The sequence below is a fragment of the Hypanus sabinus genome, chromosome 10 (assembly GCF_030144855.1).
Source record: "Hypanus sabinus isolate sHypSab1 chromosome 10, sHypSab1.hap1, whole genome shotgun sequence".
NCBI lineage: Eukaryota > Metazoa > Chordata > Chondrichthyes > Myliobatiformes > Dasyatidae > Hypanus > Hypanus sabinus.
In genome coordinates, this window is record NC_082715.1 from 41333455 (window position 1) to 41361071 (window position 27617).

Consider the following 27617-nt stretch of genomic DNA (forward strand, 5'->3'; position numbering starts at 1 on the left):
GCCTAATTCTGCTCCTTTATATGATGGCCTTATTGTCTTAAGATGGGATGCAAACGCAGGTGCATTACGAAGAAAGGCAAGAGATTGCAGAGGCTCTGTGTATTTGTCAAAAAATTTAGGAGCTGATCCTGAGGAATGAAAACTTGAAATAGGTGTGGATAAACATGATAACCACTGACTACAGTGCTCCTATGACATATGGTATTATGGACTGACCAGTTTAACTCCTGTGGTGGGAAAGTTCAACAAAAATAATTGGGGTCAGAATCAGCAGTCATTTAGACAAATCCAGATTGATTAGAGAAAGGCAGCATAGGTTTGTTAGAGGTAAATGATTGTTTACTGGATGGAAGTATTCTGATAAAGCAGTAGAAAGAATCAATGAAAGAAACATGGTTGTAATTGTATATATGGACTTCCAAAAGGCATTTCACAAATTGCACATAATTGGCTTGCATTCATAATTAAAAGCCATATAATTTTAAAAGGTAGAAAATTAGCTAAGTGACAAGAAGTAGTGAATATTGTAGAACCATGAGGTTTCTTGCATTGGAGAGATGCATGCAGTGAAGTTCCCCAGAGACTGGCACTGGAGCCACTGGCTTCCTTAATCTACATTAATGATTGGAGCTGGGGTATCCAGTGTACAGTTTCCACATTTAAAGATGAATCAAACTGTGGAAGCACTGTGAACTATGAGGAAAGTAGCAATTGACTTCAGGGAGATATAGACAGACTGGTTGAATGGGCTGATAGATGGCAAAATACTGTGGAAAAATAAGAAAAGATTAAAACTAATCAGTCAAATTCTGAAAATACAAAAATATAGATATGGGAGTTTGTGTTAAGTTTATTGAAAGTGACATGGCAGGCTTGAAAAGTGATTTTCAAAATCAGTACATGGAATCTTAAGCTTTGTGATTGGGGGTATGAGGTACAAGGATAACAATGGATTTTTAGAAACACTGATTTGGCTGCAAGTGAAGTATTACATATAGTTCTGTGAGTCTCACTTTAGAAAATAAAATGAAAGTTTTGCAGAGTGTGGAATATTTCCAGGAATGAGCATTTTCAGTTATATAGCTGCAAGGAAGAAGCTGGGGTTGTTCTGAGAACAGAGGATGTCACAAGAAGATAGGATGGAGATGTTTAGAAAATATGAATGGTGTAGACAGAAAGCATTTCCATTGGCAGAAACTGGCAATGTCAACAACTGGCAGACAGGACATGAAAGTTATGGACAAAAAGTGAAGTCATGAGAAATGTTTTAACAATCCAAGTGGTTATAGTATAAATAATCTACTGCCCTGCATAGTACTGGAAGCTAATTCATAAGAGAATTAAATCAATATCTGAAAGGAAAAAATTTTTCAGGGTTTTTTTGGGGAGGATAGGCTTGGGCTTTACTGAATTTCTCTTTATGTTGTAAGGGACTTAATGGATCTTTGATATTATAACAGTTCTGTGATAGGGAGTTGAAGGCTGTCTTTAAGCAGTATCAATGGATAAATAGTTACTTTCCTATACTTGTCAAATGCCTTACTAGCTTGTCATACAACCTGTTATAAAGACCTAACAGAATCACTGCCACAGTACATATGGGTGAATGCGCTTATCATTTTCTCTTGACAACATGTATTTATATGTGCACAAAGTCTATTTCTAAGCTATTCACTGGGTTAAAAATCATACATGTGATTCTTGTTTTTTGTCGTCTGCTGTGTTTCAGTTGTCTTAAAAATCTCTTTTGTTCCCCCAGAACCCACTGAAGAAGAACAAATTAAAATTCAGAGCTTCTTTTGATATCACCAGGTAGTGCAACATATCTTTGTATTCTTAACCAGCTCATTTTCTTATAAAAACTTCTCACACACACCAACTTGTAGTGATTGACAGCATCAAGATCAGCTTAGGAAGATGCTCATTTTCATTTCAGTTTCTTTCAGTTGTGTTCAATTTCATTTAATGTGCCATAGAACTATTACAGTATTTTCTTTAGAACAGGCAGAAACATTATTTAATACTACAGAAGTTTTATCTATGAAACTTAGGCAAATGCATTTTATCTGATTTCATATGACTATAAAACTAAAATTTTAGATGTTCAGTTAATATCCTCTTAAAGTTGAATATAAATTTGTGCAAGTTTGTTACAAGTAATCTAAATGCTATGGTGCATGTTCTTTCTATTTAGCTTCTGTTGTAATAAACTGCACAATGCCATTTAAAATGGAATGAAAACTTCAAGTTTATCTTTTACTGAAAATTTTGAATTGTTTTCCATTTTTATTTTTGTGCATTACAATGCATTCTGTTTGTTTTCTAAAATAATTGGCAATCTCAAAGAAATGGGTAAATTTTGCAAATTACTGTATATTCAATTTTGTTCATGCAAGCTAATGTGACCTGAACTATAGTCTAGGAGTTGTGCTGGGTGCACAATTATCTATGTTTATATCTGCAAGAAAATACATATTTTATAACTTTCCAAATGCTGATACCTAACTCTATGCAAATCATCTTGGTAACAGAGCTAAATTGAACTACTCAAATTTGAAAATGACAATAAAATGGAAATTGCAGCAGAAACATTATGTGTGATTTAAATGTTATACTGTTTGGTAAATCACTGTAAATCAATTTAAATTAAAAGTTACACTTTCATAACTGCACACTGCTAGATATTTTGCCTGATATTCTTGCCTGCAAGCCTCGCCCAAAATCCATGTTAACATTAAACTCTGACAATCCGCTATCCAACTATTTATTAGAATGACTCTAGCATTATGAGATGTCAACTGTGATATTAGACTGGGATACTTGGGGTCATTTCCTTAGAGAAAGTATAATTGGGAGGTGATTGATAGAAGTCTGCTAAGATCAAAGTTGGGCTGATTGAGAGAAACAGTTTTCATTTATGAATGCTTCAAGAATCGAAGGGATGGATTTAAAAAAAATAGGCAAATGAGAATAGGGGAAAGTGGATCTGGAGTTTGTAACTTGTAAGTGTGGTGAAGGCATAATTAAGGCTTTCCAAAGGGAAATAGATCGGCAAATCAGCAATTGATAGAAAATAATTTTCCAAACAATAAGAAAGAGTGGGGGAAGGAATTGATGGAATTGTTGTTTAAAGAGCTGGTACTGACATGATGTGCCCAGTGGTATTCTTTTACTTCATAATGACTCTCTCATTGTAGGATGACCTATGACAAGATTTAACAGGCACTATGAATCAACAGTGGACTGGATGTGACAATTAATTTGTTGTGAGATCCAATAAGTGGGATTGTGATTTTCTTACCAGTTGTTTGAATTATTGGGTATGATAAATAAATCCTCACTGTATCCATCAGCAAAAGTAAAAGCAACGGAGAGGAGTATTGTGATATTTGGACTACAAATGTTCATCCAAACAGGCAGGAAAATTCTTCATTTCCATCAGCTGCCACCGTTAATGATATAATTTCTTCTGGATGGCAAAAATTCTAAAACTGAGATTCTTTGTAAAAGTCCTCCCTAGCTACTGCAGGAATAACAGGTCGGGAAGTCATGTATGTATTATGTGCTACCTATATTTAGACACAACTCATACCTTAACAATCATACAGTCTCTACCCAAGTCGGAAACCATTTTAAATTGTTTTGGAAGGTACACAGCAATTGAAGTTTATGCCAGAAACATTGTCCTATTATTAATTATTTCATGAATGTCTACAGGTTCATCTCTTGGTTGCTTGTACTCTAGAACAGATAAAAGATTTTTAAAACAAGAGATAGCCTTCAGATGCTGGTAATCCATGCAACAGGCACAAAATGCTGGAGGATCTCAGCAGGACAAGCAGCATCTATGGAAAAAAAAATACAGGTGACGTTTTGGGCCATGACCCTTTAGCAGGACCGAAGGAACTTGACCTGAAGCATGATTGTACTGTTTTCCATTGATGCTGCCTGGTCTGCTGAGTTCCTCCAACATTTTGTGTGTGCTGAAAAGGTTTTTAAACCTGACTGTAGCTGAGCTTATTTAGGCCAAGAATCAGTCTTGTATCGCTTCTATATGTATTATGAGATCATCATCTGTATGGATGTTTAATTTGGATATTGCTCTGTAGAACAAAAACAGAAAATGCTGGAAACGTTCTGCAGGTACAGCTACATCTTTGAAAAGAGAAACAGGGTGTAGACCTTTCTTTAGAGTTGAGAAAGAGGGAAAGCAACATCAGTATTAAGTTGCAGGGAGAGAAGAACGTATAAGACAAAGGGAATATTTTTGATAGAGTGGGAATATTTTTGATAGAGTGAGACCAAGAGTTGATGGATGAATGGCAGATTCGGAGATTATTCCATGTTTGGACATGTCCTGTAAGTTACCTTGTGTAAATGGAGAGAGAAAAACTGAGCCGATATCATAGATGTTTGACTTCCAGTTGAAATGGCCTGTTCTGATACAGCAGAGAAAGTGAGTTTCTGAAGATTATAGAATTAAATATTGAGTCCAAAAAGTCACGATGTGCCCAGACAGAAGATGAAGTGTTGTTCCTCAAGTGTGAAGAATGTCTGGGAGGTATGGCTGTGTGTAGAAGTCAGTTTGCCAGACCATCCCTGACAATAAGTTTCTAACAATACACACAAAATGCTGGTGGAACACAGCAGGCCAGGCAGCATCTATAGGGAGAAGCACTGTCAACGTTTCGGGCCGAGACCCTTTGTCAGGACTAACTGAAAGGAAAGATACTGAGATTTGAAAGTAGGAGGGGGAGTGGGAAATGTGAAATGATAGGAGAAGACTGGACGGGGTGGGATGAAGCTAGGAGCTAGAAAGTTGATTGGCAAAAGGGATACACAGCTGGAGAAGGGAGAGGATCAAGGGGCTGTCTGTAATCCTGGGGAAAGGCGTCACTGGTTATCAAAGCCATTCTGGGATTATTCCGCATTGTCCTATGCTTGTCCCAGGGCAAGCAGATAGGGATCTTGGAAACTGTACAAAGCCTGTCCCATTGTGATTCAGAGTCAATGCTTTTAATCATACTGTTAGACTATATATCCAGCTCATTTATTTAAAAAGTCTTTGGAGCAACAACACAATTTCATCCCACCGATGTCACTCATATTCCTCCAGGATATAAGTTAACGGTTTTGATATATTTTGTGTCTTTTTGGTCAATGTATTGACTTGTTTTTTTTCTTTATTTAGTTCTGAACAGCTGAGACCCAGTAGAATCCCAGTGAGAATAAGTGGCGCACTTATGTCCCAAGGAAATCTCCGCCTGAGTAGTTCTGTCGATCATAGCCCACAACTGAAGATACTGAAAGGTGTCCAGCCTAATGTAGTGCAAAACGAGCCTAAAGGTTGTAAGTTCATGATTCTTGGTTTTATCTGATCTCTCACTTTAGGTTGGTGTTGAGGATATTTTGTTTGATTTTGAAGCACTCGGCTACGTCATTGCAACTCAGACTGGCAGTTGCTGTGGTACACATGCTGTGATTGGGTTGCTGATCTAGGCCCTTGATCCAATGATACATGTTCAAGCCCCAGCCCCCCACACCCCCATGGTAGCTGGGAATTTAACTTTATCAATCAGATAATTGGATTAATGCAGGTATCACTGTTAAACTTGAAATGACAGGAATTGCACAAAGCACAATTGGTTTAAAAATATCCTTCAGGGAAGCAAATTGTCTATCCTTACCATACTGTACTAAATAAAACTTCTGATCTACCGAAGTGATTGATAACAACGCCTTCTCAGCTTGGAAGAAATTAGGAACTGACAGTAAATGGAGTATCACATTGTGCATTGTCAATATCTGTCACTAATTCAGTAGTTGGGAATATGGAGAAATTGACATGTAAGAAAATGTGCTGTGAAAAGATGGAAGGAGGCTATTTTAATAATTTGTTTTCACTTGAGATTCCTAATTCAAAGATGAACTAAATTGCAGTTTCAATCATCAGTATTCCATATAAAATAATTCCTGCTTTTATCCAGGATGTGAAGTAAATAGTCAATGGATTTTTTTGACAGGTGGCATATTGGATTGTTCTGCAATTAGCTTGATTCCAGCAATGAGCCATAACTCTCAAGATTCTGCATGCACTACTAATAATGAAGCAGAAACTCAGCTGGATGTATGTGCAAAGGTACTTGCTACTTATTTGATGTAATTAACAGAATCAAGTGGTTTGACCTAGACCCGTCTACTGCCATGATGAGGCCACTCTCGGGTAGGAGCAGCAAATCCTCATATTTTGTCTGTGTAACCTCTAACCTGATGGCAGGAAAATTGATTTATCTAACTTCTAGTAATTTCTCTGTCCTTTCTTTCACTCTCCTTCCATTCACCGTTCTGGAAATCCTCTTACCTCTTCTCCCGACATGTCTATAACCTCCCTCTGGTGTCCTTTCTTCCATGGTCTACTCTCCTCTCCTATCTGATTCCTTCTTCTTCAGCCCTTTATCTTTTTCACCTATCACCTCTGAGCTTCTCACTTCATCTCCCCCCTCAACTTCCCTACCTGCCTGGCTTTACCTATCACTCCTCCCACCTCCCCAACCTTCTTAAGCTGGCTACTTTCCCCTTCCTTTTCTGTATTGATAAAGGGTCTCAGCCCATTGTGATGACTCTTTATTAATTTCCATAGATGCTACCTGACCTGTTGAGTTCCTCCAGCATTTTGTGTGTGTTGCCTAACAGACCTTTGACAGCTTTATTGTACTGAGACACTTAGTTGACTTTAGGACATGAAAAATTTCATATAGTGAAAGGTAAATCAGCAATTTTATCATGTCTATCTAGCACAGACGTGTTTTTAATGCTAAAATCATGTTGCTGCTTACATAGTGTATCTAATGTAAAGTCTTCCTTGAGACATCTTTTAAAATTTAATGTGTTATTATATAAATCTGTCTATTACAATCATTTAGTTCATAAGTCATCAGAGCAGAATTGGGCCATTTGGCCCATTGAGTCTGCACCACCATTTGACCACGGCTCATTTGTTTTTCCTCTCAATCCCAGTCTCTTAGCTTCTCTCCATAACCTTTGACGTCCTTAATAATCAAAAACCCATCAACCTCTGCTTTAAATATAATGTACCCAAATAACTGACCTTCACAGACATCTGTGACAATGAATTCCACAGCTTCATTGTCTAAAGAAATTCCTCTTTAGCTGTGTTCCATAGGGACATCCTTGTATCTGAGGCTGTAACTTCTGGTCCAAGACTCTCCCATACTTGAAACGTCCTCTCCAATGTTGGTTTAATTGATATATGGAGGGACCTTTTCCCCGACAGAAAGGATTACACTCATTATTCTGCCCCCCATTCTGTATATACAAGAATAGACTATTTCATAACATTTGGAAAAGACAAAGACAAAATAAACACCTGTGGAATTGGGACAATAGATGTAAGTGACCATGCACCTATATATTTATCTGTTAATTTTGACCTACAACCAAAGAATACTGTTTGGAAACTAAATTCAAGTCTACTCAATGATCCGTACTTTAAGGAACAAATTAAAACAGAAATTGGTCTCTACTTAGAATTTAATGATAATGGAGAGGTTTCACCTCCCATTTTATGGGATACGCTGCAGGCTGTCTTAAGAAGGAAAATTATAGCGATATCTTCATATAAGAAAAAATAAGGAATAAAACATTAGAGTAATTACAAAATAGGCTGAAGGAAACGAGAGAAAAAACACAAATTGAATTTGGCACAGGATACATTAGGGGAAATTTTAAAAATTAGGAATGAAATTAATAGTTTGGCTATGCGAGAAATCAAGAAAAATTTAATGTATCTGAAACAGAGACATTATGAAAGTGGATCAAAGTCTACGAAAATACTGCCATGGAAACTGGAAAAAAAAAGATAGCAGAAAATACAATTCATAGAATTAGGGACCCAAGAACGAAAATGATAAAAAATAAGCTAAGTGAAATTCAAGAAGCTTTTGAAGTGTTCTACAAAACTCTATATTCCAAAGTTCCAGGGGGAAGCACACCCCAAATTGACACCTTCTTGAATTCTCTAGAGTTACCCACTTTAAGCGCAGAACAAAATAGAACGATGACTGCTGACATAACTGAAATTGTATTAAAAGCTGCAATTAGTAGGCTTAAATTAAGCAAGTCACCAGGATCAGATGGGTATATGGCAGAGTGGTACAAAGAATTTAAAAATGAATTAATTCCTGTTTTACTCCCCACACTGAACTGGGCTCTAAAAATGGCACAAATGCCACCCAGCTGGAAGGAAGCAATAATCTCAGCTATACCGAAAGAAGGCAAGGGTAAAATGGAATGCTGGTCATTTAGACCAATATCCGTTCTTAATGTAGATTATAGATTTTTTACCTCCAACATTGCCAAACGATTAGAGGAGTTTCTACCCATACTGATATGTAATGATTAGACAGGTTTTAAACAACAATGCCAAACACAAGACAATATATAAAGGACACTTCACATTATGGATCATATACAAAAAAAATATCGAAGCAATAGTGCAATAGTGATAAGTGTGGACACTGAAAAGGGATTTTATTCTGTTAATTGGAATTTTCTTTACAGAGTTTTACATAGATTTGGTTTCCAAAACACAATTATTAAAACTATACAGACACTATATGACAACCCTACTGCTAAGATTAAAATCAATGGATATTTATCAAATAGTCTTACCCTAGAAAGGGGCACAAGACAGGGTTGTGCATGGTCACCGCTACTCTTCGCATTATATCTGGAACCATTAGCTCAATACATCAGACAAAATGAAGATATCAGGGGAATTACTATTAAAGGGACAGCATAAGTTGGCTTGTTACACAAATGACATTTTGATCTATCTCGGGCAATCAACATACTCTTTACCTAAATTGATGCAATCCATTGAACAATATGGTCAATTATCAGGATACAAGATCAACATAGATAAAACTCAATATTACTATAGCCCACCAAGAGAAATTGAAAGTAGATATCCCTGGGCTTGGCAAACAGAGTCTTTCAAATTTTGGCATCATTATGCCAAAACATTTGGCAAAATTATCAGAATGTAATTATCAGCCTCTATATATAAAAAAAATTAAGGAAGATATGGCAAGATGGAACCTGATTCCTTTTTTCAGTCTCAGCTCAAGGATTGAGTCTATTAAAATGAATATACTGCCCAGACTGTTATATCTCTTTTAGACCCTACAAATAGAGATTAATCAAAATCAATTCAATGAATGGAACAAGATGTTATCAAGGTATATTTGGCAGGGTAAAAGGTCTAGAGTTCATCTCAAAACTTTGCAATTAGCAAAGGAAAAGGGGGAATGGGGCCTATCTTCTCTTAGAGGTTATTATTTTACAGCACAGTTGAGAACTGTGATATGTTGGTTCAACCCATCGTATGACGCTCAATGGAAAAACATTGAGGAATGGGTACTTCTCATCCCCATACAAGCAATTTTGGCTGATAACAACCTGCAAAGGTACATAAATACTATTGATAACCCATGGGTGAAATTGACTCTTAAAATACGGATAACTACTATAAAAGAATATAATCTAGAGGGAGATATTGCAATTCTTAAATGGTGTGCATATGACTCAGATTTTACACCAAATAAATTGGATGCTAGATTTAAGGACTGTACAGCTAAAGGAATAACAGTTCTTTGCAACATGATGAAAGAAGGAACACTGTTCAGTTTTGAAATGCTTAAAGAGAAACACTTATTAGAAAAACAAGATTTTTATCGGTATTTACAGATGCAACAGTATGTTGATAAAACGCTTAAAAATGTAACTAAGGCAAGTACATGCTTGATAGAGCTATTTAAGAAAGCATATAATTCAGGTCATGGTAGTAGAATCATTTGAAGCATGTATAAGGGGTTGTCAAATCTTAAAACACATTCAACTTCATCCATTAAAACAAAATGGGAGAAGGAAGGAGGGATAATTATATCTGAGGAAGAATATACAATAATATGGAGATATCAATATGAAGTGTACCAGTTCACAGAAATGGAGGGAGTTCGGAATGGAAAAACCTGATAATGTAGCGGTGGGCAACACGCAGCGCTGCAATAACGACACGGAGTCGGTGAGCTGCAATTGCAAAAAAGATTTATTCAAACTTTGCGGCCTCGCTTTAAAGACTTCCTGATCCCACCCTCCCCGGGCGGGAATGCTGTAGGGGACGTGTATTCACAGTCCCGTCCCGCGCGTGGGCTTTTCCCCTTGCTGGTGAAGCAGGCTTGACGCCCTTTTTGGGACCGGCCCCTATGCCGGCACGCGCCGTTTTGTGAGCCGGTTCAAGTGCTCTGGGAAGTGGGTCGCCACAATATTTTATTACACCCTCTCAGAAATCCCATTATGAAAATTCTGTTTGCTGGAGAAATTGTGGAAATCAAAATACAAATCATTATCATAGTTTTTGGGACTGCCCTGTTATCAAAGACTATTGGAGGGGAATACACAACGCCCTACAAGACATCTTTAAACGTGAAGTATGCTTAGAGAGTAGGACCATATATTTTGGATATATACCTCAAGAATTGTTGAAAAGAGATAAATATTTAATGAATATACTGTTGGTGGCTGGTAAAAAGACTCTTACTAGGAAATGGTTTTCACAGGAGACCCCAACTTTAAATGCATGGATGGAAATTACAATGGACATTTACAAAATGGAGTAGATAACAGCATCTGTTAATCATAAGCTGGAACAATTTGATTCATACTGGGAAAAATGGTTTAACTACATAATGCCTCATAGGCCTGATTTTATTCTCACAAATCAATGAATATGTTGTAAAAAAAGATCACTCCCTACTTGTACATAGTTTTTTCCTTTTGCTTGTTTTTTCTTTCCACTCTTCTTTTCCTCAGATAAATATTATGTGGAGATTTGTGATATATATGATTATATGATATATATGTACAATGTCTGAAACACATCTTATGGAAATGTTTGTTTAATGATGAACTTCAATTAAAAAATAAATTACAAAAAAAAGAAACATCCTCTCCATGTCCAATCTAGGCCTTTCAATGTTCAGTAGTTTTCAATAAGATATTCCCCCACCCCCACCCCCACCCCCACCCCCATTCTTCTAAACTCCAGAAAGTACAGGCCCAGAGGCAACAAATGTTCTTCATTAATTAAGCCTTTCATTCCTGGGATCATTCTTGTTAACCTCCTCCTTGACAGTTTCCAATACCAGAACATCCTCCCTTGGATATAGGCCTCAAAACTGATCATGTTCATTACATACTGATCAAAATTTGTTCTGTATATGTATATTCTGATTCTAAGAACAACTGCTGTCACAAACTTAATGAAGCAGTAAGAAAGAGCCTTGGAGAATTTACTCTTCTATTTACTCTTCTCTTTCTAACTACACTCTTCATATATAAATATATTAGACATACATCATCCATTTATATAAACAACGGAAGCTGCTCCAAACACCACAGGGTGATGAAGGACTTGCATTGATACAGAAGATGATGCTGTTAACAATGTAACGCAGGCCATACACTATTGGCATACACTGGAGCTGACCAGCAGGGGTGTGCAGCCCTATAATTAGTAGAACCGTTAAGAACACTCAGAAATGTTGATAAACATGCATCTGTTCAACAGTGCCCTTCAAAAATGATTTTAATTCCTTGCTCCTATACAGAATCCTGCTGAATGTACTGGTTGTTATTCTAACAAACTGATATATGCACAAACTATATCTTTAATAAGCAAAAATTTTATTTACCCCGTAAGATGTATGTAGAAGGGTTTCAGAACAGTTGAAAATCTAAAACGAATCTTAGATTTAAAATGTTTTTAATGCATTTTAACATTTATTAGAACATAGCACAGTACAGCATAGAAACAGAACCTACATCCTGTGATATCTCTGCTGACCATGATGTCCACTTAAAATAATCCTATCTCACTGCATATAATCTGTATCCCTTTTTTTGCCTGCCTCTTCATGTCCATGGCCTTTAAACATTGTTGTTTCATCTTCCTTGGCAGTAGATTCCGTGTAAAGAAAATATTTACTTGCCAATCTCTTTTAAACTTTCCACTCTCAGCTTAAAGTTATGTGCTCCAGTATTTGATATTTCCACTCTGGGATAAAGACTCTGGCTATCGACCCTATCTGTGCCTCTCATAATTTTATATTCTATCAGGTTATACCTTAGTCTCTGATATTCTGGTGAAAACAGAGTCAGAATCAGTTTTTTTTGTCACAGACGTAATTCATGAAATTAGTCGTGTTTTGGCATTAGGGTTACTATAAATTACAAAAAATAAATCAGTAGTGCAAAAGAGGAATAATGATGTTGGGTTCATGGGTTCGGTAATCTGATGGCAGAGGGAAAGAAGTTGTTTCTAAAACATGGAATGTGGGTCTTCAGGCTCCTATACCTCCCATTTACAAACGATCAAAGTTTGCCCAACCTCTCCTTACAGCTAATGCTCTCTAATCCAGGTAACATCCTATTCTGAGCCAGTGTATGCCCTTTTCAAAGCCTTCATGCTCTTGGTAATGCAGCAATCATAACTGCTCTCAATGTTTCAAATATGGCTTTGTCAAAGTTTTCTATGGCTGCAACTTGACTTGCCAACTTTTATATTTCGGGAATCGGGAGCAAGTTACAGCTTGTGATTCAGCTGGGAGCTCAGAGAATTTGACCGTGTAGGTAGGATTTAAGCCTACCTGGTCAATACCTGTGGAGGAGGGGGGGACTGCGCAGGCGCGAGTGACGTCAGCGTCGAGTGCGCACTTTAAAAGGCAGGACTTCTTTTCAGAGCGGGCAGCGGAGTCCGTGGAAGCAGAGTCCTGGGCTTTGGCTAAGTGGGCTTCGGCGTAAGGGGACTTCGGTAAGCTTGTGTGATTGCTCACTGAGGGGAAGAAGGTAAGGTCACTAGGTGCTTTTTAGACTTACTCTATCAATCCAGTTCAGGTATGGGGGAGACAGTCAGAGCAGTGGTGTGCTCCGTATGCAGTATGTGGGAGGTCCCTGATGACCACACCTGCAAAAGGTGCGTCCAGCTGCAGCTCCTATCAGACCGAGTTAGGGAGTTGGAGCAGGAGCTGGATGAACTACGGATCATTCGGGAGGTGGAGGCAGAGATAGATAGGAGTTATCAGGAGGTAGTCACACCAAAAAACCAAGAAGTAGGCAGATGGGTGACGGTCCAGAGAGGCAGGGGGAGCAGGCAGAGAGAGCAGAGCACCCCTGCGGCCATTCCCATTAACAATAAGTATACCGTATTGGATACTGTTGATGGGGATGACCTACCAGGAATGAGTTGTAGTGGTCCTGCCTCTGGCACAGAGGTTGAACCCTCAACTAGAAAGGGGAGGAGGGAAGAGAAGAGAGCGATAGTTTTAGGGGACTCTATAGTTAGGGGGGCAGATAGGAGATTTTGTGGGGCAGATCGGGAGTCTCGGATGGTATGTTGCCTCCCTGGTGCCAGGGTCCGGGACATCTCAGATCGGGTGCAGGCTATTCTTGAGAGTGAGGGCATGAACCCAGATATAGTGGTCCATGTAGGGACCAATGATGTAGGTAAGGTGAGTGAGGGGGTCCTGCTTAGAGAGTTCAGGGAGTTAGGAGTGAAGCTGAAAGGCAGGACCTCTAGGGTGACAATCTCGGGATTGCTACCTGTGCCACGTGCGAGTGAGGCGAAGAATAGAATGATTATGCACATTAATACGAGGCTGAGAGCATGGTGCAGGAAGGAAGGGTTCAGGTTTTTGGATAATTGGTCTTTGTTCCAGGGACATTGGGATCTGTTTCGAAGGGATGGTCTACATCTGAACCGGAGGGGTACTAACATTCTTGCAGGAATATTTGCCAGTGCTGCTCGGGGGGGTTTAAACTAGATGTGCAGGGGGCAGGGATCCAGATCCAGCGGGTTGGTCAGAAGGTGCATGGGGTTAAATGTGTACAAGGTTTGGGTGATCTTGAGAAGGTCATCAAAATTCAGGGTGCAATTTGCCCGATGGAAGTTCAAGGAGCTGGGTTAGGTACAGTAGACAGTGTTTTAAGCAAAGAGAGGAGAAATGGGCTAAGAATTCTATACTTGAATGCGCGTAGTGTCAGAAATAAGACAGATGAGCTTGAAGCTCAGATGAAAATTGGGAACTACGATATTGTTGAGATAACGGAGACATGGCTGCAAGGGGATCAGGCCTGGGAATTGAGTGTACCAGGGTATACGTGCTATCGTAGAGACAAAAATATGGGAAGAGGGGGTGGGGTGGCCCTGTTGGTGAGGAATGAGATTCGGTCCTTAGCAAGAGGTGACTTGGGAACAGGGGAAGTAGAGTCTGTGTGGATTGAGCTGAGGAACAGTAAGGGTAAAAAGACCCTAATGGGTGTTGTGTACAGGCCCCCAAACAGTAGCATGGATATTGGGTACAAGTTGATTAGGGAGTTAACATTGGCATGTGCTAAAGGTAATGCAGTCGTTATGGGAGATTTCAACATGCAGGTGGACTGGGAGAATCAGGTAGGTGCTGGACCCCAGGATAGGGATTTTGTGGAGTGTCTAAGGGATGTATTTTTGGAACAGCTTGTGCTTGAGCCAACCAGGAACGAGGCTATTTTGGACCTGGTGATGTGTAATGAACAGGAATTGATAAGTGATCTTGAAGTAAAGGAGCCATTAGGAAGTAGTGATCATAACATGATAAGTTTTTATCTACAATTTGAGAGGGATAGGGGCAGATCAGAGGTGTCAGTGTTGCAATTAAATAAAGGAGACTACGGAGCCATGAGGGATGAGCTGGCCAAAGTTAAATGGGCAGATGCCCTGGCAGGAAAGACAGTGGATCAGCAGTGGCAGATATTCTTGGGCATAATACAAAAGATGCAAATGCAGTTCATTCCAATGAGAAGGAAGGATTCAAAGAGGGGGAAGGGGGAAGGAAGTCAGAGATTGTATAGCATTAAAGAAAAAGAAGTATGACAGGGCTAAGATGACTGGGAATACAGATGATTGGGAAAGTTTTAAGGAGCAGCAGATCTTAACTAAAAAAGCAATACGGAGAGAAAAAATCAGGTATGAGCTCAGTCTAGCCAGGAATATAAAAGGGGATAGCAAAAGCTTTTTTAGCTATGTGAAGAGAAAGAAGATAGTTAAGAACAATGTTGGCCCCTTGAAGAATGAATTGGGAGAAATTGTTATGGGAAACAGGGAAATGGCAACAGAATTTAATGCATACTTTAGATCTGTCTTCACCAGGGAGGACACAAGCAATCTCCCAGATGTATGGATGGGCCAGGGTCATAAGATATCAGAGGAATTGAGACAGATTGACATTAGGAAAGAAACTGTGATGAGTAGACTGGTAGGACTGAAGGCTAATAAATCCCCGGGTCCAGATGGTCTGCATCCGAGGGTTCTAAAAGAGGTGGCTCAGGAAATTGCGGATGCATTGGTAATCATTTTCCAATGTTCCTTAGATTCAGGATCAGTTCCTGAAGATTGGAGAGTGGCTAATGTTGTCCCCCTTTTCAAGAAGGGAGGGAAGGAGAAAACGGAGAACTAACGTCAGTTAGAACTAACGTCAGCCTAACGTCAGTTGTGGGGAAGATGCTTGAGTCCATTATTAAGGACGAAATAGTGGCACATCTAGATGGCAGAAATAGGATTAGGCCGAGCCAGCATGGATTTACCAAGGGCAAATCATGCTTGACTAATCTGTTGGAGTTTTTTGAGGGTGTAACAAGGATGTTAGATGAGGGTAAGCCAGTAGATGTTGTGTACCTAGATTTTCAGAAGGCATTCGATAAGGTGCCACATAGGAGATTGGTGAGTAAAATCAGAGCTCATGGCATTGGGGGCAGGGTTTCAACATGGATAGAAAACTGGTTGGCAGATAGAAAGCAAAGGGTAGCAGTGAATGGGTGTTTCTCAGACTGGCTGGAGGTGACTAGTGGGGTACCACAGGGCTCTGTATTGGGACCACAGCTCTTTACGATTTATGTCAATGATTTAGATGAGGGCATTGAAAACTATATCAGCAAGTTTGCTGACAATACTTAACTGGGTGGCAGTGTGACATGCGAAGAGGACGTTAGGAGAATACAGGGAGACTTGGATAGGCTGAGTGAGTGGGCAGATACTTGGCAGATGTCATTCAATGTGAATAAATGTGAAGTTATCCACTTTGGAAGCTGGAACAAGAGGGCAGAGTATTGTCTGAACTGTGTCGAGTTAGGTAAGGGAGAAATGCAAAGAGACCTAGGAGTCCTAGTTCACCAGTCAATGAAGGTGAATGAGCAAGTGCAACAGGCAGTGAAGAGGGCAAATGGAATGTTGGCCTTTGTTACAAGGGGAATTGAATACAAGAGCAAGGATGTTCTTTTGCATTTGTACAGGGCCCTGGTGAGACCACACCTGGAATATTGTGTACAGTTTTGGTCTCCAGGTTTAAGGAAGGACATTCTGGCAATTGAGGAAGTGCAGCGTAGATTCACTAGGTTGATTCCTGGGATGGCAGGGCTGTCTTACGCAGAGAGATTGGAGAGATTGGGCTTGTACACGCTGGAATTGAGGAGATTGAGAGGGGATCTGATTGAAACGTTTAAGATAATTAAGGGATTTGATAGGATTGAGGCAAGAAATATATTCCAGATGTTGGGAGAGTCCAGTACCAGAGGGCATGGATTGAGAATAAGAGGTCAGTTATTTAAAACAGAGTTGAGGAAGAGCTTCTTCTCCCAGAGAGTTGTGGAGGTGTGGAATGCACTGCCTCGGAAGACGGTGGAGGCCAATTCTCTGGATGCTTTCAAGAAGGAGCTAGATAGATATCTGATGGATAGGTGAATCAAGGGATATGGGGACAAGGCAGGGACTGGATATTGATAGTGAATGATCACCCATGATCTCAGAATGGCGGTGCAGACTCGAGGGGCCGAATGGTCTACTTCTGCACCTATTGTCTATATTTACCTCTTTGGTCAGTCAAGGCAAGTATGCCTTTTTATTGTTGTGTTGCCTCTTGTAGGGAATTTTGGACTTGCTCCCAAAGATCCCTTTGTACATCAATGCTCCTAAGGATGCTGCCATTTACTATATACTTTCCTGTTCCAGTAGACCTCCCAAAGTGGAATTCCTCATCTGTCTCTCAGCTAATAGTTCAAACTGATCTATATCTTTTGACAACCTTCCTTATTGTCCACAAGTCCACCAATTTTTCTATTGTCTGAAAACTTACTAATCAGACCACTTATATTTTATCTGAATCATTTTATCACAGTATATGTCACGTACAATAGAGGTTGCCAACACTGATCCTTGCAGAACACCATTGGTTACAGATCTCCACCCAGAATAACAGCCTTTTACACTTCGTCTTCGATGGCCAAACCAATTTTGAATCCAATCTGCTAAGTGACCCCATGTGCTTTAATCCCCTGGATCAGCCTGCCAATCAAATAATTTACTGAGGTCCATGTGTACAACATCCACTGCCTTACTCTCATCAGTCCTTTTCATCACCTCCTCAAAAGCTCAGTCAATTAAGTTTGTAAGCATGATTTCCCCACTCAAAGTCATGCTGAATTCACCAGGCAAGTCCATACTTTTGCGCATGTGAATAAATCCCACCTCTAAAAATCTTCTTGAATAATTACTATGAATGAAAACTCACTCATTTATAATTTGCCAGATTATCCCTGTTGCCCTTCTTGAACAAGTAACAATTTTGCCTTCTCAAATACCTCGCCTGTGACTGGAGAAGATACAAAGATCTCTGTTAAGTCCCCACCAATTCTCCGCTTTGTCTTGATGGTCTTACATTTACTTTAACTGCTATCTTTTAAAATGCCTTGGAACTCTTCTTAATCTTACTTGTCAAGGACATTTCATCGCGCCTTTTAGCCCTCTTGATTTCTTGTCCAAGTTCTTTCCTGATTCTTTTATATTCCTCAAGGGCCTTGTCCAATTTCAGCTTCCTGAACTGTAGACATGTTTCCTTTTACTTTTTGTCTCAATTTGTAACAACTCATTATTAAGTTTTTCAAACTTTGCCATTCTTGTCTGCCTTCCTCATGGGAACATGTTGAGTTTCTTTCATGTTTAGTTTCCTTCTGTTGGTTTTTAAAAATTTCCCAATCCTCTTGTTCCCCACTAATTTTTGCTATATTATACGCCCCTTCATTTGCTTTCATATTGTCATTGACTTCCCGTCTCAGCCACGGGTATGTCATCATGCTTTAGAATACTTCCTTTTCTTCGGGCTATATCTATCCTGTGCCTTCCAAATTGTTCCCAGAAACTCCGGCCATTGCTGCTCTGCTGCCATCCCTGCTAGTGTCCCCATCCAATCAACTGTGGCCAGCTCCTCTTTCATGCCCCTTCATGTCTCTATACTTCTGAGTAGTATGGATACTACTACTTTATCTACTTTAACTTTTCTTTCTTAAATTGCAGGGTGAATATTAAGATTGCCATGTCCTAAGGGTTCCTTTACCTTAAGCTCTCTGATCATATCCAGTTCATTATCCAGAATTGATGATCCCCCTAATGGGCTCAACCACAATCTGCTCCAAAAATTAATCTCAGAGGCATTCCACAAATTCTCTCCCTTGGGTTCAACTTGATTTTCCCAATCTATCTGCATATTGAAATCCCCCACGACTAACATAACATTGCCTTTTTGACACGTTATTGTTAAAATGATTTTGGAAATTGTACTTGGCATTTCATTATGTTTAAACAATGCTTGTAATCTAGTAAAGTGTCCAATTGACTCAAATAAATTACAATAGCAACAATTTGTTACTTTGATTTTACTTAGACTGGGAACGTCCATCTCACAACATGAGGGAGTAAAACTCTTTGTTGCGTCTCCATCGCTATGTACAAGCAATAAGGAATGGAGATGTAGGAGGATATTGCCTAAACACTAAGATTATATGTACATAATTGTTTTGTATACATGTATGCACAGTCAGATATGCAATCAGATCAATGTGTATTGATAAATCTGATGGCCTGGTGAAAGAAGCTGTCCCGGAGCCAGTTGGTCCTGGCCTTAATGCTGTGGTACCATTTGTACTTGGGGTGGCTGGAGTCCCTAATGATCCTCCGGGCCCTTTTCACTCACTTGCTGCTGTAAGTGTCCTGAATAGAGGAAAGTTTACATCCACAGCTGTGCTGTGCTGTCTGCACTACTTTCTGCAGTGCTCTGTGATTGAGGGTAGTATGTTTCCCCAATCAGGATGCCCTTGCAGAAAGTCCTGAGGATTTGGAGACTCATACCAAACTTTTTCAGCCATCTGAGGAGAAAGAGGCACTGTTGTGTTATGGTCTAGGTGAGATCCTCGGTGATGTGTATTTTGAGGAGCTTTGAAACTACTCATCCTCTCATCTGCAGTATCATTGATGTCAACGGGAGCTAGACTGATTCTATTTCTCCTGTAATCCACAATCAACTCCTTCGTTTTTTGTTGACATTGAAGGAGAGGTTTACTTGGCACCACTGTGTAGGGCTTTGACTTCTCCTGTGTACATTGTCTCAGCATTGTTGGAAATAAGGCCTATGGATGTTATGTTATCTGCAAATTTGATCAAATTGGAGTTGTGCATGGCAACACAATCGTGGGTGTATAGGGAGTAGAGGAGAGGCTCAGGACACAACCCTGGGGGGCTCCTGCATTGACCTTCAAAGGGGCAGAGGTGAGGGTGCCTGTCCTTACCACTTGCCAGTGATCGGACAAGAAGTTCAGGATCCAGCAGCACAAGGCAGAGTGCAGGCCGAGGTCTCTGAGCTTATCGTCGATCCTGGGTTGGTGGGGGGGGGGGGGGTAGTTATAGTGTTGAATGCTGAACTGTAGTCCAGGAACAGCATTCTAACATAACCATCCCTCTTCTCCAGGTAAGTGAGGACAGTGTATAGTGCTGTGACTATGGCAATGTCTGTTGATTGGTTGTGTTGGTAGGTGAATTGTTCGGAGTTCAGTGTGGGTGGTAGCATACTGCAGATGTAGTCTTTCATTGGAATAGACTTCATTGGTAAGTTATTTGAAAAACGGCTGCTATATTTTAATTACTACATATCAAATAGACAGAAGAAAGACAAAAACAAAGGGGGATATGAATGTAACCGTTATAGATCTTGTACAACACTGGTGGTATCCAGAATATGTATGATTTGAATGAAGTGTTAAGATATTTTGTTAGTTGGTTAGATATACTTTTACAAAATTCTGTAGTGTTCAATTCCTCATTTCCTATAAATTATCCAGTGGACCAGTGTTCAACTTACAAAATCTCATCAGTAGCCTTGGGTTTTAGATGCAAACTGCAATTAATTGAAATGATCTAAGAGGATGACAGCAATGTATTTCAGCACTTGCATGAATAATTTGCTTTCAGATGAATGATGAAAGCATTAGAAATGTGAATATTTACATAGCCACTTCTATATCTTTTCCTACAGCTGCCGTTGGCAACAGGAACAGACCAGATACCTACGTATAGGAAGATTTTTTCTTTTTGCACTGATGGTTGATACCATAATTATACTGTTTCTATGGTTTGTATTGAGCTGCTTTCTCTAGTGTCTTTGAGTCTGCCTGAACTGTGCGTGTATCTGGTGTCAGTTGCTGTGTTTACTTAGAGAAAATACCATCTTTATTGTTGTTGAGTTAAAATCTTGAAATTCACTGACAAAATGGTTTTGGTGGTGTATGCTTCCATAGGCAAAATGTAGCATTTCAAAACAATGGCTTCCTATTCCTTTTGAAAGCAATGTTTTACGTGCATTAAATAGAAATTAAGTTTTCAATCCATCTACAGATTTTTAAATCATCTATATATTTTTGAAAAACATTGATGCTTGTAGCTCAAAACTAGCAATGTGTCAATGTAAGTTTTTTTTTGAAATTTTGAAAACTTTCCTGTTATGTGTAAACAAGGTAGGCTATCAGTCCAAAACACCAGGCAGATGTTAAGAATTTTTAACACTGGTTCTTAAACATTTCATTAGAGTTTGGATTCTTCAAGAAACTGGCCATGCTTGCAGCCACTCGTGATATATCAAAGAAGTAACAGAATTTTTTTTCTAGTTCTCACTTCCTTAAGCTAAAACTCTTAAAACTCATTTTGCCAGCTTAAGGCAGGCACCACTGGTGATCATCTGGATCACATGTCCTGCCCCTGCATTTAATTTTTCCTGTTTCTCAAAGTACTAAAATTGTAATGAGTATTTAAAAATATGGCATTAACAAACATTTGGCCTGACTCATAGCTATTTCTAGCTGTAAATATTGTGAAATGGGATAGGAAGTAAAGGAGACAGTGCTTATAATATTCCTGTCACTTTGAAGCATTTAAAAATGGGGACGATATGTGGAGGTCTTTCTGCTGAACTTTATTTCTGAAGGTCATATATCTATTGAGAATTATCTAATGTATCCTATCTGTCTGTCACTACTTCTGTACAGTTTATTTTTCCAGTCCACTTTTGACAAATTTTTCTTCATTAGTTTTATACTAGATATCTATCTATATCTATATATTTAAAAAATTGAGATTCTATACTGTTATGAACACTCCTCTCAAAAAGATGTTTTTAATATAATCATTCATTCTCATTGGTTGATACCAGCATCGTTAAAACTGGACTGACGTTAGAAATGTCTGAAGATCAAATGATGGAATCATCGTGAGATGCAGAAGAATCCCAGAAGGTATTTTGATGGAAATGAATAAAGACAACTAAATGCAAATATTATCATTTTAATTGCTGCAACTGCAGAAACACAAAGTGATTTGCAGTGGATGTAAGGCATTGGACTTCAAAGAGTTGACTCAGTTATCATCAAGAAACAAATAAGTTTAATTATCATATTGTATCTGGTTCCAAAAATGCTCGTCTGTATTCATTTCAAAAGACTGCAGATTGTTGCTGTCTGCTGTTATTGCAGTCTGCAACATATTATCTAATTAATGACTTGTTACATAAGTGCCTGATTGTATGTGTAGAAAAATAATTCTTTCAGCACAGAGGTGGCCTGTTTGGTCAGGCAGTTCAGCACTATTTTTGTAGTTCGTAGAAATCGAGAGTTTGTAAAACAAACACTTTGGATTATTTGGTTTTTGTTTTATATCACTTGATCTTTCACTTCTTTACACCACCTTTATTGTTTAGGATGTCAATTGGCTCATGCCTACTTTTACATCATTATGGATGTAGTTCATGTTACTTTTAAAATTTATATTGACATTTGAATATTTCTTACATTTTGAATTTAGAACTGGAATACTTTTTTCAGAGTTAAGTTGTATTCTTGATAAGCATAATTTCTGAAGTTATTAATTTTCATACACAAAGTTAGATATTCTGCAATGTGTGCATCTAAAGTAATGTGATTGTGGAAATTATCCTGGAATTCATTGTCATTGTTTTGGGATACTGTACATCCAAGTTAAAACATTCCAGTTATTTGAATTATACTGTGATTTAAGACATTATTTTGCTATCTTTCAAAAATAGACATGTAAATGTAACTTTAATTGTGCAACTGATATTCATCTGAATTTGTAAATCGTTTCAGGGAAATTATACTCTGTAACAAATGATTAATAGTAATGATTACATGATTAGTTGTGGTAACAACTTTTAGCTAAAGGAACAGCGAACTGGCTAACTGTGAAACATTCCATCATTTTGATTCAATGTTAAGTATTTGAGTGAAACTTGTATTTGATTGCTTTCCACCTGTCACTTAATTGTATATGGTTAAAAATGATTTATTTATTTGTACAATTGAAGATCTCAATATAAATTTGAGAATATTAACTTAAACTTTTTTAATAACGATCTTTCTTCAGTATGGTATATCTAACAAGATATTGTTAACAATTTTTAATTTTTGAAAGAATGTTTGGGCTTTCTAAAGGAATTTTAACACTGCACAATAGTTCAAAATAAAGCCAGTTCATTAACTGTGAAACAAATACTTCAAAACTAAATTTGAAGAGCTCAAAAACACTACTTTAGGCAGTCTTTTCTTATTTCTCTATCCCACATACCACACAATAAACTAAACACTTTCTTCTTAGATAACAGGTTTTATTTACATATGGTTGAAAAGACATTTTCTGAAGTTCAAGATAGCAGGTTTTGGTCTGAGCAATGAGGCCAAAAATAAGCACTTGTCTTTGTGGTCACATTGTGCTGATGCAGTCACAAAAAATATCAAAGGATATTTTATGATGTAACTTGCATTTACAATGGACACTATACATACAGATAATTTTGTCTATTAAAACTTGCTACCAATTGACAATTTTCACTTTGACTACAGATGTATGTAATAAAAATGTGTTGCAGAAGATTGAATTTGGGGTTGTTGTCAAGATTTAGATGATAAGATTTCCACTTTCTACGTAAAGCAACTGAATAAAAATATGTTCAGAGATTTATTTCTTATTGTTCATATTAACTACTGGGGCTCTTGCAAATGGTTCAGAAACAAAGCTTTCCCAATTCTTCTTTGCAGAAGTAGAAAATTTGAAAATAGTGTGAGCTTTATTCTGCAAGACTAAATTCTAACCAACTTTAAAGACGTGCTATGTGGAAATAGTAATTTGCTTGAAAGCATATAACTAACTGTTAGAAAACTATGGAAACTGAGAACATGGTTGAAGTTAATTTGAAAAGCAAGAATTTGTTTTGGTGCAATGATCTGTTTTTGCTTATATAGTGCCTATAAAAATATTCTCTCCCCACCCCCCCCCCCAGGAAGTTTTCATGTTTTATTGTTTTACAATATTGAATCACAGTGGAATTAATTTGGCTTTTTTTGATACTGATCAACAGGCAAAAACTTTTGTGTTAAAGTGAAATCAGGTCTCTACAAAGTGATCCAAATCAATAAAACACAAAATAATTGATTACCCAAGTATTCACCCCTTTAATACGACACACCAAATCATCACTGACATAGCCAATTGATTTTAAAAGTCACATAGTTAACTAAATGTGTACAGTCAAAGTGTTTCAATTGATTGCAGTAAAAATATATTTGTATCTGGAAGGTCCAACTGCTAGCGATTCAGTATCCTGGCAAAAACTACACCATGAAGACAAAAGAACACTCCAAGCAACTCTATGCAAAGGTTATTGAAAAGCAAGTCAAGAGCTGTATACAAAGAAAATCTCCAAGTCACTAAATATCCCTTGGATTATAATTAAGTCAATAATCAAATGGAAAGAATGTGGTACATCTGTTAATCTGCCTAGAGCAGGCCATCCTCAAAAACTGAGTGACTGTGCAAGCAGGGGACTAGCAAAGAAGGCCAAGAGACCCATGAGAACTTGGGAGGAGCTACAAGCTTCAGTGGCTAAGATGGAAGAGGCTATGCGTGCAACATCAGTTGTCCAGGTGCTTCACCAGTCGCAGCTTTAAGAGAAGGCCACAATTGGAGAAAAAACTCACATGAGTTTGCCAGGAGGCATGTGTTGAGACTCTGAGGTCAGGTGGAAGAAGGTTCTATGGTCTGATGAAACCAAAGTTGAGTTTTTTGACCATCAGACTGAACGCTATGTTTGGCATAAGCTAAACACTGCACATCATAAAAACATCCTAATCCCTAATGTGATGCATGGTGGTGGCTGCATCATGCTTGGAAATGCTTCACGGCAGCAGGCCCTGGAAGGCTTGTGAAGGTTGAGGGTAAAATGAATGCAGCAAAATACAGGAAAATCCTAGAGGAAAACCTGATGCAGTATGCAAGAGAACTGCGACTTGAGAGAAGATTTGTTTTCCAGCAAGACAATCACCCCCAAGCATAAAGCCAAAACTACACAAGAATGGCTTAAAAACAACAGAGTTAATGTCCTGGAGTGGCAAGTAAGAGTCAAGACCTCAATGCAATTGAGAATTTGTGGCTGGATTTGAAAAAAGCTGTTCACACACGATCTCCATGCAATCTGACAGCTTGAGCAGTCTTGAAAAGAAGAATGGGGAAAAATTGTAGTGTCCAGCAGTGCAAAGCTGATAGAAACCTATCTACAGAGACCCAAGGCTGTAATTTCTGCCAAAGGTGCATCTACTAAATACTGACTGAAGGGAGTGAATACTCATGCAATCAGTTATTTTGTGATTTATATTTGTCATTAATTTAGATCACTTTGTAGAGATCTGTTTTCACTTTGACACAAGAGTCTTTCTCTGTTGACTAGTGTAAAAAAAACTAAATTAAACCCACTGTAATTCAGCGTTATAAAACAATAAAACATGAACCCCCAAGGGTTTTTTATAGGCACTGTATCTGCTCTTCTGAGATATAGCAGGTTGTGTATTTGGATTTAATAAAAGCTCTAATTGTTAGATTGGGTTAGATTGTGCTCCCCATTAGCTTGTGAACTTCTGTGTCATTTTGGGGAAAAAGTTAGAGATCAGATACTAGCACACCTGACAATCTTCAATGCCAAATAACTTGGCACCATGACTGAAGGCAGAATAAAATTTTTATTAATTTGAAGACCTCAAGGTTTTCTGATCTATGCAAGTTGATGCTGTATGTTGAGTAGCCTATTTATTTGAATGGGATCACTGACAAGGATTGAGAAGATATATCTCGCTAAGCACTTGAATTTTTTTCTTTAATTTATAGTTTTCTATTATCACAAATGTTTGTTTATTTAGTTTTAAATAGATTTTAAATTTTTATTAATTTAAATCTACTTATTTTAGTTTTCTAATTATCAAAACAGTTAAAGAATTTTCGTAGCAGTAAAAATCGATACATTCTATGCGTAAGGTTTGAGGATTGGCCATCTGAGGTTGCGTTAACAATCATGGATTATCTGCTTGAGGTATGACTGTGAGGTTGCAAGATATTAAGTGCAGTCATGTGAATATCTCCCCAAAATGCATCCTACCCAATCAAATATATTTCATGCAATCTGAGGCAACTGAACAAATCATTCAGTTAAGTTAAGAGGAGCAATATAAATACTAAACACCCAGAGCTCTGGAGGAATGAGTGTGTTACGAATGTGCCACAACTCTGAGGGACTGAAGGGTACAATGTAGCCCCCTCCTTTGTGAGAATCGCAAGATCGCTATTAATTCGGATCTGGGACCCAGGAAATGAGAGAGAGACGTGCAGAATCCAGAAGGGTTTGGAATGTGTCCTGGCCTCAGCAAGACGGGACCATTGATAACGGCCATTGTCGCTTGGAGACAGAATTGTGTATTGAATACTGTTCTATTCATTGATGCCCTCGGGGGATGACCAGAGTGGGCTGGTTGAGGGATTGCATCATCCCAACCTGATTGACATCTGAGACCCCATGAGTAAGGATAAAAGAGGGTCTGGGGAACAACCCCTTTAGACACACCAGGAGAAACGTATGAGACCAGTGGGGACTTGTGTGTGTGTGTGTCCATCCTTGCCTGGATGACAAGTCCTCCATGGAACGGCCTCGCTAAAGGACGGATACGGATCAAGATCGGATAAAGGAAATCCGGCAAGTTTCTTTTCTCAAAAATCTCTCTCTCTCCAACAATTGCAAAACCCAGCGGTCCCCAAAGGCTGAAGCCTGTGTGAACAGAAACAAACTTTATATTTCCATCGGACAATACATTATCCCCTAGACAATGATAGAGCTATTTATTATCAATTATTATACCCGCACTTTTAGATTTAGTATTGATGATGTATATTATATGTATGTTTCCATTGATATTATTTTTGTGTATTTTTACTAATAAATACTGTTAAAAATAGTACCATCAGACTTCAACAGACCTCTCTATCTTTGCTGGTAAATGACCCAGTTACGGGGTTCATAACAAGTGTGTACCTCTGCAAGTCATTGACTGAAACAACAAGAGCAGAATGTATTTGTGTGGTGCTTAGCTTGGCCAGGGTTGACACTGTTTCTTTCTGCAGAGCTCTTAAAAAAATGACTGCAACTGGGAAAGTTCATATCCTATCTGATTTGGAATTTTCTGTGATGTTAAACTGGTTGAATTGAATTGACTTTATTACTTACATCCTTCATATACACAAGGAGTAAAAACTTAAAGTTATGTCTCCATCCAAATATACAATTTATAGTAATTTGTATTAAATAGTATGTACAACAGGACAGTCAATATAACATAGAAATACAATTGTATCAGCATGAATTAATCAGTCTGATGACTGGTGGATGTTCCAGAGCCTGTTGGTTCTGGCTTTTATGCTGCAGTACTGTTTCCCTGGTGGTAGCAGCTGGAACGGTTTGTGGTTGGGGTGACTCGGGTCCCCCATGACCCTTTGGGCCTTTTTTACACACCTGTTTTTGTATTTTCCTGAACAGTGGGAAGTTCACATCTACAGATGCACTGAGCTGTCTGTACCACTCTTTGCAGAGTCCTGTGATTGAGGGAAGTATAGTTCCCAAACCAGGTAGTGATGCAGCCAGTCAGGATGCTCTCAATTATGCCTGTGTAGAAAGTTCTTAGGATTTGGGGACCCATACCAAACTACTTCAACCGCCTGACGTAAAAGAGGTGCTGTTGTGCTTTTTTCACCACACAGCTGGTGTGTGCAGACAACGTGAGCTCCTTGCTGATGTGTATGT

The 27617-nt window shown here is 38.5% G+C and overlaps 1 protein-coding gene across 6 annotated transcripts in view; it reads left to right on the plus strand.

Annotated features, from left to right (window-relative positions):
- Positions 1-26677, plus strand: part of agbl5 (AGBL carboxypeptidase 5) — a 129099-nt gene extending 102422 nt beyond the window's left edge. For 4 of the 6 annotated variants that reach the window (XM_059981740.1, XM_059981745.1, XM_059981741.1 and 1 more), the window contains 5 exons: positions 1760-1812; positions 5192-5349; positions 6024-6139; positions 20472-20567; positions 21642-26677. In XM_059981740.1, the coding sequence (XP_059837723.1) occupies positions 1760-1812; positions 5192-5349; positions 6024-6139; positions 20472-20543 (399 nt within the window). In that variant the 3' untranslated portion in view covers positions 20544-20567; positions 21642-26677. Of the gene's footprint in view, positions 1-1759; positions 1813-5191; positions 5350-6023; positions 6140-10640; positions 10874-20471; positions 20568-21641 lie in introns of those variants that run through there. The other 2 variants (XM_059981743.1, XM_059981742.1) reach the window with 2 other exon arrangements.
- Positions 26678-27617: the final 940 nt, after the last annotated feature.